The sequence below is a fragment of the Typopeltis vanoorti genome, chromosome 19, assembly GCF_054136105.1.
Source record: "Typopeltis vanoorti isolate ZY-2024b chromosome 19, IOZ_Tvanoo_1.0, whole genome shotgun sequence".
Classification (NCBI taxonomy): domain Eukaryota; kingdom Metazoa; phylum Arthropoda; class Arachnida; order Uropygi; family Thelyphonidae; genus Typopeltis; species Typopeltis vanoorti.
In genome coordinates this window covers 33,285,966-33,300,270 of record NC_143567.1, presented here as the reverse complement: position 1 = coordinate 33,300,270, position 14,305 = coordinate 33,285,966, and the positions used below count along the sequence as shown (strand labels likewise).

Below are 14,305 nucleotides of genomic sequence, written 5' to 3'. Positions count from 1 at the left end.
GCCCACATCCTGACAGCTAATATAATACTATCTAGTGATACCCATCGGAACAATATCATTATAGCAATGTACTGTATACGGAAACACTGCATTAATAATGAAATCTGTATTAAAAAATACTTACTTTTATAGCAGGAAATTTATGCTGGAAATATACAATAGCTGCAACCAATTTTAGAAAGGAAAATTCTGGCCAGAAAGCTTTCATAAATAGCAACATGGAATAGCTATTTTGCCAAACAAGAAAATCACTAAGTCGTATTACACCAGAAGTTCTTATTGTCAAATCGACTTTGGGAGAGTGTGAAGTATAAAGACATTGATCCATCAAATCTTCGGAGAGATCACTGTCATAAAAAGGGGAAAAAGAACACAGGAGGGAAAATAGTGTTATTATATTACATAACAAAATACATCAAAACATAAATTATACCAAAGAGATTTATTCTGCTGATATCATTCGAAAAGTCATTTATTATTCATTGTGTTGGAGTGCACCTTTACGAAAAATTTTTTTCTATGTACGAGTGAGGAAAGCCTAACAGGATTATTAAGGCCTTAATGCAGTTTATATATTAATTATGCACAAGAATGAATATAAAAGAACAAAATGGATAAAATAATGATTAGAAGAAACCTACGTCAATGATATAGGATTATTTTTACAAAGAATGTTGTTGCGGCCAAAGCAATTAATGCTATGAGACGAGCTTATTACATTATGTCCGTTAATTTCGGTCATTATCTTGTTTTCTGGTATGAGAAATGAATTTCCGGGTTAATATTCTGCTCGAGATTCGTTTCATTAACATAAAGGAATACGAAACATGTTGCGTGATCCTTACTGGTGTACTAATTAGGCGCTAGGGGCCGAACAGTCATTTTCATTTTACTTCAAGCCTCCAATAAACAGACGGCAGTCTCACATCAAGTAAGGAAGATCATGTGCTACATAAAATCTGCCCATTTACCAGTTCGAAGACTATTACTTTTATAAATAAAATTGAAACAGAAGATAGATGAAAAAACGAGCTTTAAAATAATATTTTGTAAATAAACTTAGGTACCACACCTGTGTGTGGAGAAGTTTGGAAGATTCTAATCACACCTAAAGTATGGTTCAGATTAAGAGTTTATTTAAAGAGATAGAGGGAACAATAGCCAAAACAGCTGTAAACCTCTAATTGTTCAACTGAGCGGTTTACCATGAGTGTTTACTACTCATGATAAAGCACTCAATTTTTACGTATCAACGTAAAAATCAAGTATTGCAGCAAATTAAGCAGACAATTGTGAAGATGCTTTTCGAGACTTCTTGAGTTACATCCGTTTCACTCGCATTTACAACGTAAGTTTTCATTGATTAAAAGAAAATTATCAAATATTCAGGTGAAACTTCGTAATTTGAAGAAACGAAAAGTATGTAACAAATTGCCGACATATAACAACGTGTTTGAACAAATATGATGATACAGCTAATAACTAATCTGTGGGAACACGAAATAAATTTTATCGATACATCATAAATGTCTTTCTGATTCAGAGTGTTGATTACAGAATCTTCCAAACTTCTCCCCACACAAGTCTGGTACCTTACTTTATTTACAAAATATTTTGTTTCAGCTAAAGACGCCATTATTCAAAATAGTGGGTGAATGCTCTTCAATATTTCTGTTCTTCACGGTGATAACTTGTGCCATGATGTTTCTTTAATTTACAGATAAACAAAGAAATAAGTGATTAATATTTATTTAAAGCCATATTTTGTAGCCAGAATATTCCAGACCATCATCACTGGCAACATAAGTTAATTACAACGTTGATACGAACAGTAGATTGATATGAAACGGGGTAGCAGTGTGATGTTATATGCAAATCAATGCAAAGGTATAGCTGAAGAAACCTTGTATTATTATTATTTTTTAACTGTATTAAAAGAAAACGTTAGTGATGTGCGATCAGAATGAGACTCTTCCATATCTAGATGGTGAGAAGCAGTTGTTTCGATTTAAGTTGAGATGATGAAGTAAGGCCTCAGCGCTTTCTTTAAACAAATGTTCTAATTTATTGCGACACAGATGAAGTAGGCTTGTTTTAGGCAATAAGACATGTGGTCCGTATGTATCCCATGCTGTGCCAAGCCAGATTTCCTCTTGCTAATACAAGATTGGTGTTCTTGTAATTTCTCTCTATTGAGCATCCAGTTTGTCTTAAATGAGAACAATGACACATGGAACTTGGAAGACACCAGGAAGAGCCACAGGAGAGTGTTTATCTTCGGAAGATGGACGCTATGTGAATATTGTTTACTTATTTCCTTGAGTTTTCGTGTGACTTAAAGAAACTTCAACGGTTTTTTACTTGCGTCTCAAAATTTTCAGATACTGTCTCATAGCGTTAAATGCTTTGACTAATCTCAAAGAAAACAATAAAAAACGTTAACAGTCTTTGAGTTGTGGAAAGAACAAGAAGTCATTCCACAGCTAAGTCGAGAGATTAAGACAGTCTTATTTTATGGCCACCCTGTATTTTATAATGCGGATAATTACTTTAATGTAATTATCCGCTTGTTTTCGGCCTCGCCAGCGCAGAAATATCCCCTATCGGTAATTTTTGGTACTAAATCTTTTTTCTCGGAAATCATCTCCCCATGCCTTCAAAAATTTCATATAAAATTTGATCTCATTCCGTTTATTGGTTTTAGCTATAGATGCCTCCAAAGAGGGAAATTTATTTTATGGCCATCCTGTAAAATGACATTTGTGTAGCTCAGTAGAAGTTGTGTTTGCGCTCTACGACGCTTGCCGTACGAAGAAAGACTTGTGTTTCAAATCTTGTCGCCAGCTAGAGGAACATTTTCTAATCCTTTTTTCGACTCGTTTCCGAGTTAGTCGATCTGTGGAATGGGCAAGCGGGTTTTTTCACCTGGAAACTCGGGTTTTTCGTCCTGTAAACTCATGAAAATCAGCCATCGAACCCACACTATTTTCAAACATTAAAAATATTGTATTAGGGTTAGGTGACCACAAGATTTTGGCACTTGCTAGTCGCCTTCTTCACTGTGTACTGATTAATTAGTGATATCCTTGGGCTAAATATCTCTGATTGCGACCAGTGGTGATTGAACTGCACACTCAGTTTCCAAAAGTTAGATAGGGCTAAAATGGCCTCGCCTTCTCCCTATACGGGAACAAAGAGGCGTTTGCTGGATTTTTTTGTTTGTTGGTTTATGCTATCTTTGATTGTGGAACTATTTTCAGAAAATTCAATTCATTTTAAATAATAGATAATAAAGTATGCTATATTTCTTTATCTATCCTGTATAGTTCAGTAGAATTGTTGCTTTCATCCATTACACCAGGTCGCCTGAAGGTAGATTAAGTTCAAGTCTAGTCGCTGACTGGGGGAACTTTACTAAGCTTATCTTCCACCAGTTCCCGAATTAGTGGATCTTTGTCACAGGCAAGCCGAATTTTTTCCCGGAAAATCGAGTTTTCCCTCTCCTATAAACTCAACAGAATCGACCGTAGAACTCACATTATGTCTGTTAGGGTAAGGTACCAAGAGAGGGCAGCACTTCCTTGCCCGTCTCTTCATCAGTCATCATCATCATCATCACGAACCATAGGCTCGCTGCCTGTTGATGTCTGATGCCTGTTTCACTATCTTCTTCCACTTTTCTTTGTCCAGTGCACAGTGTCGCAGTTTTTATTCACCCATTCTACACCAGTCTTTTGTATCGTCTCTCCATTCTCTGTATGGTCTACCTCTTCTGTTTAAACCATCCAAAATACCAAACATAAATGTCTTTATCTTCCGGTCCTCACTCATTCTACAGATGTGTGTCCAAATAATTGCAGCTTCCGTTTTATAATATTCTGCATTATATTCTCTTTTGGTTGTATCTTCTGATAGAGCTCTTCACTGATGATTTTCTGTACCCATCCTATTCTTAGAATCTTCCTGTAACAAGTTCTTTCAAATACTAAAATTCTTTTTCTTGATTCTTTATTTATTGCCCACGTTTCAGATCCGTACAGTACACCACTGAATATGCATGTTTCCAGTACTCTTAGTTTTGTTTGCAGACTGATCATTTTAATTTTCCAGATGTTATTCATGGCCTTCAGATTTGTTCTTCCCTTTGCAAATCCTGATCGTTATATCTTTTTTACAGTCCAATTCATATGTCAGCTTACTTCCCAAATATGTGAATTGTTCTACATTTTCTTTATCAGTTCCATTCACTTGTATCTTTTGTTTCATGTTCTTCTGACCAAATACCATTGTCTTTGTTTTTTCCAAATTCATAACAAGTCCAAATCTCTTCCCTTTCTCATTTAACAGTTCCAGTGTTTTTTGTAGTCTTCTTCAATAATAACAATGTCATCTGCAAATCTCAGATTGTTAATTCTCATTCCATGTACAGATATTCCTTTGGCATCTTCCTTCAATTTGTCCATTGCTCTTTCTAAATGTGCATTGAAAATGCTTGGTGATATTGGGTCTCCCTGTCTAGTTCCTCTGCTTGTTTTAAATCATTTCCCCAAATCATCACCTATTCTAACTGCTGCAACTGCATTCTGATAAACATTTTTTAATATAGCTATTAATTTTTTTATCAAATCCATAGGATTCCGGAATCGCTAATGTCACTTTGTGGTCAATACTGTCAAATGCTTTCTGAAAATCAACAAAGCAAGTATATATATTTTTGTTTTTTCCCCTAGCTTTTTCTGCTATTACCCTCATTGTCAAAATCTATTGAATTGTAGTTTTATCCTTCCTAAATTCTGCTTTCTCGTCTGCAAGGTATGCTTTCAATTGCGTTCTCAATCTTTCTGTCAATATCATCATCATCATCACTTTACCAAGATGACTTATCAAGGCAATTGTTCTATAATTTTTACATTCTAGCTTATTTCCTTTCTTGTATAGGGAGTGAAATCACTACTATTGATTTCATCCACTCCCCTGGCATTTTCGCTTCTTTCCATACCATATTACCTAGTTGGTGCATTTCTGTAACCATACTTTCACCACGATATTTAATCATTTCTCCATTAACGTTATCGTTACCTTCATCAGTGCTGCCTATAAATAGTCATAGACATGGGCCAGCTATCTCTGATTGGTTACCGGTGAAGACTGAACTGCCCACTCATTCCTCCAAAAGCTAGTAAGGTTTTAAAGGCCTCGCAACCCCCCCCCCCCCAAAAAAAAAAGAGAATAAAAGGCGTTAGCTGATTTATTTATTTTATTTTTTTATTTCTTTATGTAATTAATTATCTGTACATTAGTAATTATATTTAAGCATCTAACCTATCAAAAATTTCTTACTCTCTCTACTTTTTTACTGGTATGATTGGCTCTTGTAAAATCATTTATGTGTGCTTCTTAGGTGGTTCTTTACTGCTCCTAATCTTGCTTGTTCTAATCTGGATCCGACCTGCTTCTGTTAACGTTTCACTTATAGATTACCCAATATTACACGTATAAAATATAATGCTAATTATTTCTGATTCAAGAAAATCCCCACGTTTCACGTCAATAGCAGAGACCAATCCAGTTAATAGCAGTTTGTTTCTGATATTACTTCTCTATTGGAAGAGTGAAAACTATGGAAAATCCTTGCTATGGTTATTGGTGCTTTCATTGCTAAGTTCTTTCTCTAGACACACAACAATCTTGCTTACTATAAGCCACTCGATAATAAGAAAGTTTAGAAAGGAACATGAAATGATATACCTGGAATGTAAATGTCCACTTTGAACACCTTCTGCCATGATCTTCACTGCCGAGCAAATTTCCTCTCTTCCTGTATAAGACGCACAGATATTTACGCATATCCTAAAATAAAATTAAGCAAATTGAAATCATTGCATTTTAAATAAGAACAAATTTTCCATTAGATTTTACTGACATCACGTACACTTAATTGTAAGAATTCTTTCAAAATTTTCCACAGTAATTAATAATTTAGAAATATAAACTAGCACTTCAGCTTCAAATTCTTTCCTATTTCGTCTTCTGTTCGGTCTGTAATTCAAAAGTCAAAATTTTACAAGGATTCCGTATGTTTTCAATTAATATTTCTGGTTCGTATAAGCCAAACTAGACCAGAGAACCTTTGGAAGTAGTATCGAGATATTAGCACAAAGCTTCAACTTCTGATGTCTGAATCAAGCGAAACTAATTGTTTCAGTGTAAACATGACACATTTGCGTTATATTTGTCTTATATAAGTCGATCAATCGAAAAACGTTTTTATAATACGAGAATTATTTATTATTATTATTACAGGCAACTCCAAATAGTCCTTAGACTCATCGAGGGAGGACCTAAACATCATATCAACAAACAACTATTTAACATTCGCACAGTGTCTATCATGCATTGCTTTGAACTCATTTACAATCATGGCACCCACAACAAACTCTGGCAGCTTATTCCACTCATTCACCACTCTCCAAGTAAAAAACCTAGTTCTAACACGCTTGCTAACTACACTCTTGCTCAGTTTCCATGGATAGCCCTAGTTCTGACATCATGACCTCTTCTGAAAAATTTCCTCTGAATTCATCTTGTAAAAACCCTTCAGTAATTTGAATGTCGCAATCATATCACCCGTTTTCTGCCTATCAACCAATTTGAGTAACCTACAGATCTTCAACCTGTTCTCGTAAGGTTCATTCCATAGACCAGCTATCTATCGTCTTGGTTCACCAGCCTCTGGATCCACTCTACCTCCTCCCCATCAAGAAGAAACTCAGGGGCCCAGATCTGGGCACGGTAGTCAAGATGGGGTCTTATTAAGGCTCGATTAAGAGGAACAATAACTTGCTTATCTCTTCTCGTCAAATAGTTCAATAACGAAGTGAACTGATGAGCTCATTTAGCCACTTTTGATATGTGCCCAATAAATTTCTACTTCCTACTTCCTATCCACCAATACTCCCAAATCCCTGGCCTCGTCAATTTCCTAGCATACAGTTCCACCAACGTGATATACTGCTGCTAATTATTTCACTCAATAATTCATAACCTTATACTTTGCTGCATTAAACTGACATCCATTGTCATTAGCTCAGACTACCAATCTGTCCAAATTATTCTGCAAAAGTTTGACATCCTGTGCATTCACTATTGCTCTACCCAACTTTGCATCGTTCAGCAAATAGAAATGCATCGTTCAGCAAATAGAAATACATCGTTCAAGCTTAATGGTGTTATTCATCCATTTAATTCCCACTTGATTTACTCTCCATGCAGTCAGTCATTGCCTCCCTCAATCGCTCCTTTACCACTTCCCATCCACTATCAACCCTTGCAGTTTATCATGAAATGGCACTGATCCAAGCAATCGTATAGGCTTGTCGTACTTAGCATCCTGGTAATTCCACATGTTCCCTGTCTTAATTGAAAATTCCACATAATTAGCCACTTCACTGGTCAAGACGTTATTATCCTCACCAATTGGTGGCAATATGGTCATATCCATAATAGTCAATTTCTCAGATGTAATTACTAGGTCAAGCACTCTCGCACCCCTAGTATATTCCATTACATTCTTTCTCAGGTAGTTATCCCTTACTAACTGCATGAATTTTTATGCAGTTAGTAACTGCATAAAATTCATTTCCTTCTACCCATTGATCTTCTCCCTCCTATCAACGTTTTCATAGTGGAAATCCCCCATAATACTTACCTGTCCTCCACTCATTGAGTCTATTTTCCTATGCATACTATCCCCCACCATCTATTCCATCAACTGGTCTATAGCAGCACCCAACTGTAAGTTTTGTTCTGCTGACCTTAACTCACACCAGATAGCCTCAAATATGCTATTTTCACTAACCTGAAGTTGAATTTCTATTCTCCTTGGCTGCAGTTCATCAGCTGTCATCAATAACGCTCCTCCCCACCCCATTCTTTTCACTTTATCTTTCCTGAACACACTATACACCTCACATTCTATCCCACTAACTATATCATCTTCTGTTAGCCATGTCTCACTAATGTCAATAACCTGTGCCCAGAAAAAACTAACCAAGGCCAAAACTCCACCTTCTTATTCTGAACACTAATGTACATAAAGTGCAGAGGTCCCGTAACGCCACCCCTATTCTGACGCCTTATACCAACTATCCTATTTTGGTATGTTATCCTTCGTCCTAACTCAGGCATATTATACACATTCTTACACTCAACTGCCTTACTGATGTCTGCATGTCCACTCAGCAGCATCTCCACCCTCTCTAAAATCTCTGGTTTTCATGATTCTGCTCATCCACTTTCACTTCATTCAGCGACAATTTATCAGGTCTCTGAACACCAAATCCATTCAGACGCAAACCATCCCTCTTGTGTAAGTCCTTTCGCCCGTCAAACTCACGCCGCCCATCAACAAACTCTACTCCACTCCTCCTGCATAAGCTGCGCATAGTCATTCGCAATTATGGCGCTTCTTCTGAACTCTACTCTATCATACGCAGCAACAAACTAACTATCTTTAGTCTCTCACTCTTTTCTTTTGCTGCCTCCAGTAATTCTTTCAAGTCCTCTCTTATAGCAAATTTTTCACCTTTTAAATCATTGGTTCTGGCCACTACTATCATTACTTTCACCTTATGTTTCTGTGATCTAATAGCCTCACTTACATTATAAATTTTGGCACCCGGAAAGCGCGAATTTGTCAAACTCTCATCTATTACACTTTTTACTAGTGAATTACCTTTTAACAATCGCTCCTTAATCTTTCTTTCACTCCCGATTATGTTCTCATTTATCTTATCACGTCGTTGCTTCTTTTTGTTAGCTGATCTGCTGATGTTAGCTGATTTTATAATAAAATAGTTTAGATTCTTTTATTCGCTGACTAGAAAAACTTATTCTAACCCTTTCTCTGATCAGTTTCAAACAGAGGATTCGACACGAATGTCTGGGAGAAAAACTCGCTTGTTTCCCCACTTACAATCAAGAAAATTAACCGTAGAACTCACCCCCACTATTTCAGACAATAATGTACTGATTTTCAGTTAAGGACCACAAGTTGTCACCTGTCTACCTCACTTAACTGAGTGGCATTTAAATTATGGCTAAGGTCGCCATTGATACTCCTATGGGAATAAAAAGCTGTTTATCACATGTCCACATACAGTTTGCACACTTTGCTGATTGTATATGGAAATCAGATAAAACTAGTAGGTAAGGGGGGACAGATAACATTTGTATCACAATCTTAAAAGAAAAACTTAACGTAATAATGTAGAATATAATTACTCGCTACTTTAGATAATTGAGGTGCTTAAAACAAAACTTTAAATCAAAATTGAGTGGACGTGAATGATTACAAAGTATCAAACTTCATTGACAAACCTTCCATCCGACGATTGTATACGTATGCATGCGAATTGACAAAGCAGATTTATGATCGTAGGATGTTTACATGCTGTTGGAAATTGCATCTAATATAATAATAGATTTGAGCAAACAGCATTATATTAATTTTTTATTTTGTTAAAAAGTTTTTCTTTGTTTTTTTTCTTTATATGCGATTGCTGTCATATTAGAAAAGGTCTGATTGGATAGAGATGTCTCAATGTTCATCTATATCAAATATCAGTAAAAACTGTTGGTTTAGTGAAATAAAGTCCATAGACTAGTTGATGAAATGATTGCGGATTTTAAGATTTAGCGTAATAGTGTAGTCCTCTAGGAAGAGGGAACACAATAGCTGGCTGCTTTCTCTGAGCTACAAAGAGACATCCTTCATGAAGCATTCGATCTTTGCAACGTAAGAATGTTGTTATTTTTCAACATATTATTATTATTATTACATCAACTCTCTTGGAAGCAAAGACTCATCGAGGGAGACGGAGAGAGAGGTTTATACCATTAAACATTTACATAAATTATACAAGAAAAATACATTATATTTCATTACAGTGTGAAATACGTATACCTGTACTGTAAATGATAAAAGTCCACAGACTTACGGGAAACTCCCATGCCTATTATCTATTATACTGTAGATTAAACTCATTCACACTCGTAGCATTCACAACATACTCAGGCAATGCATTCCGCACACCCACCACTCTCTTCAAGGAAGAAGAAGAAAAAAAAATTCCACTCTCCAACGATTTTCTTCCGCAATTTCCAGGAATAGGCTTTAGTTCTCGCCCTTTCCTTATTTTCCTCTGTCTGAAAATTCTCTCTCTCTCTCTCGTATCCATCCGCCAAATACCTCTGAAGAGCTTCAACGTCTGATTCTTATCGCCCTCTTCGCCTTCTGTCAGTTAACCTCTGCAGATTAGATTACTTCAGTCTATCCTTATAGCTAACATTCCACAGCTTTAAAATCATTTTTGTCAACCGCATCTGCACCCTCTCCAAAGTATCTTCCTCCCCTCTAAAACACCTTTGAGCAGATTTGGGCACAAATAGCCCAGATATGGCTAATCAAGACAGAGATAAAATGGTAGGAATCACTACCATTTTATCTCTGCTGATTAACGTTAGTCTCAATATTGAGCAATCCTCTGAGTTGTGATAATCACCGTTTGCAACATGACCCTTTTTCAAATTTCGATCCGTCATAACCCCAAGATTACATACTATATCAACAGCATAGCATTTAAATTCCGTCATATATCAACAGTATAACACTTAGAAAACTAAAAATAAATAATAGAAAACCAATAGAAGGAGTCGGTTTATAGTGGTCATTTATTGCAACATATTAATATAATATACATAAATTGAACTTACTGGTTTTTACTCCTAGTGTACAACATTAATTCAGCAGCAACTTTTTGAGCATCAAATGGAAAAAGGGATAGATCGCCCAAAATCTTAATATTCGTTCCATATTTATGTATAAATTCTCTGAATAAAAGAAAGTTAATGTACATTGGTGAGATAAATCATTGCTATCTTCACTGATATATATTGTCACTGAATTTTAATCAACTACTTTTTATTATTATTATTATTATTATTATTATTATTATTATTATTATTATTATTATTATTATTATTATTATTATTATTATTATTATTATTATTATTATTATTACAAGAGACCTCAAGGAGACTTGATCTCACCGTGGAAGGCCACATATTACTCACATTACGTCTCATGCTTCTCTTGAATTCATTCACATTGTCAGCACTCACAACCTCCAAAGCCAAGCCATTCCAGTCATCACGCAAGTTCTACGAGAAAAATCTAGCTCTCACTCCTTTCTTGACAGCATTCATTCTCACCTTCCATGGATGACCTCTCCTCTTCTCCTCTCCCTTCCATAAATGAATATTCCCATGTATTGATATCCTGTATGAACTTTCAGAGGTTTGTAGGGTTCTATCATATCATCCCCCTCTTTCACCTCTTTGCTAGCGTCTGCAGTTCAATAAATCTAAATCTCTTCTAATGTACATTCCAAAGTCGCAAAATTATTATCACTCTCCTTTTCGCCTTCTCTGCTGTATCTGCATCACCTCGAAAACCAGGAGACCATACTTGCACATAATATTCCAGCGAGGTGGAATCAAATGCCCGTCAAGAGACAAAATGGACTTCGTTATTCTTGCATGTCAATTGTTCTTTCAGCATTGCATTTCAATGCGAAAATGATGAATAAAATAATGATGAATTTAAATATTTTTGAGGGGTGACAAATTATTCAGATTGCATTAACCAAGAATGTTTGTGAACTGATACGATGGACGCAAAACTTAGCAAAGTTTTATTTAAATATCAAGTCTGCAGAAACTTCAGCTACCACGCAGCATTAGTTGACATATGAACTATAGAAGTTGAATGGTATGCTAGAATGAATGAAAAAAAAAATCTTCTCGCTTGCATTTATCCTAAAAATGCATTTTTACGCAGTTATTTCTAACCTGTTCTGTATGAAACAGTTGCGGCATTTTTTTGTGTGAAATTCTGATTAACATTCTTCATCGAAACAACAATGGTGGTATAATATTCATGTTTATATAAAGATCTATGTAAAAGCTTAGACTTTTCCCAATGGATCCTATGGCTTGGATTTTCAATTCCGTGTTAAGAGAGGCCAGATTTCTGGGGTTTAAAAAGACAAATGTGGTCTTGATGTTCCAAGACGCGTTTCTGAAGAGACCTACCTGTGTGTCCAAAGTAAGACAATTTGCGTGGGTATGAAATCTCATAAACGCCAGGCTACATCAAAGGTGAGGGTTTGTCCTTAGGAGAATGCAACAAGTTGTAAATTTGGTTGATAGGTTTGTAAGTAGTGTCAAAATTGTATTTCTTCATAATTTTAAAAACACGATCGAAGATGCCTTTGACGTAAGGTATGGGAATCCTATGGATTTTGCGATTATTTTTGCCATAATTAGTCATTATTTACTAAAACACATTGGCTCTGTAAGTTTTACAATAACTTAGCTATTATGCATCCAGTTCGTATAGTATAATGTAATGACAGAATTATCCTCTTCACTTGCTATACTATTGTCAGTATTGTACGAGTATTAATCCAGTAACGTTTGTTTAAGACTTTTAGTATTAGATCTAAGAAACTGAAATTCTTCTCACTCGTTACTATACCGCTCGCTTCTTCCACTTTCTGAGGTGCATCTGCATCAGCACTCTGTATAATGCTGCTGTGTCAGCAAACGAATGTGTGATCTTACTTCATGAAATTGAAACATTCATACTAAAATATCTCTGTGGGTAGACAAGGCACTGAATGCAGTGGTTTAAGTATATAGATATGTTAAAATTTATCTCAGTATGGTCTCAATATGAGACAAACAAAATTTATTATAATTGGTGTTGAGCGGTTTTCATGCTACAGCAGATGATCGAGTTATTAGCCTTTGTTGTCGGCCACAGATTTTGCGATTGTGTGAATGAAGCTTACTCTCCTTAACCATAACTATAATTTAATAAAGTTATAGAAATAATAAGGTGAAAAATATACAAGTTGAAATTTCATACTTACTTATCATCTAACAGGTCCTGAAAAATAATCTTTAATACATCCATTAGGTCAGAAACTTCTTCCGGGGATCGATCGAGGTTTGCAATGCTTAATGCAAAGAACGTTATGGCTTTAATCCCGAAGAGGTGACACCAATATATTATCTGAAATAAAAAGGTATGCTAGTACGTGAACAGTTCGTATTAACAAGATTGCGTTGAAATTTGTTTTCGTCGTTTATTCACTAACATTCTTTATACATTCCATACAATCTTAGTTTCATAGAAACATGTGTCAGTTTCCCTTAATTTTTTTTTATTCCTGAGACATTAATCACACTAAGCTGTTTGGTCTCGTATCAGGGTTGTTATACCGATGCAGTTGTTGTATATCGATGTAGTGGTGAGTAAAATTTGTTGAGTAATTCAGCGAAGCTCTCCTATTTTCTGAAATTTGGCTTGGAATATATCACTTCTATAAACGGTTCATGTTCTCCTTACTGTTGTTCTTTTGATGAAACGCCTTTTCTTTCTAAGACATCCCTTTGGAATTCTCTTCTGTTTTCATTTTCGATCCACCATTGAAAGACAATTTGTGTATTCCTCTTAACTCATGAATTCATCTACACGCCACAGGATGGTCTTGACACCTTTGGTCTGGAGATGAAATGTCCCAATACATGTTAAAAGGAGAAACATGGGTGTTTTCCCAGAAAAAATATCCATTAACGTTAAGGAGTTTTACAGGTTCTTAAAAGGAAACAAATATTCAAACATGATTTTATTCTAATTGTTTATTTAAAAATCCGTTAACGCGTTTTTCCTCCGAACGGAGTAGAAATAGTCCAGGCCATTTTAGCTCTATCTAACTTTTGGAGACTGAAGGAGCAGTCAGTCTTCAACTTTAACCAATCGGAGCTGATCCAAACTATGAATCATATTAAACGGCATCCGGAGAAAAGTGTATGGCAGACATCTAATTTATTAATAAATAAGATAAAATATTATTTTATTGACAATTAACTTAAAATTTAAGCTGATCAATTTGAAGTCCTTACTATCTTTATTAATCCAAATCCTAGTTTGTGTCCTTCCTTTATCTCAAGGCCAATTTTTTTCGCATATCTTCTGTTTCCGTCCATTATAAAACCTATATGTTGAGGAACCGGTCCGCATTTTAAAATCTTAATCATAAAGAGTTGGAACCATGTCACATCTGGTGTCGGGAAGAAACCCATTGCTGAAATAAAATATAATCAAAAATCAAAATAGAACGAATATGTACGAGGGTGTTTCTAAAATAAAGTAAGGCCACATCAGACTTGAAATAAC

The 14,305-nt window shown here is 35.5% G+C and overlaps 1 protein-coding gene across 1 annotated transcript in view; it reads right to left on the bottom strand.

Annotated features, from left to right (window-relative positions):
- LOC150095985 (dehydrodolichyl diphosphate synthase complex subunit Dhdds-like) overlaps positions 1-14,305 on the bottom strand; it is a 41,394-nt gene that overhangs the window by 6,652 nt on the left and 20,437 nt on the right. Inside the window, exons 2-5 of the mRNA XM_090409581.1 lie at positions 14,032-14,213; positions 12,996-13,138; positions 5,749-5,850; positions 125-347 (exon numbers count right to left, since the gene is read on the bottom strand). Coding sequence (XP_090265707.1) covers positions 125-347; positions 5,749-5,850; positions 12,996-13,138; positions 14,032-14,213 — 650 coding nt within the window. The remainder of the gene's footprint in view (positions 1-124; positions 348-5,748; positions 5,851-12,995; positions 13,139-14,031; positions 14,214-14,305) is intronic.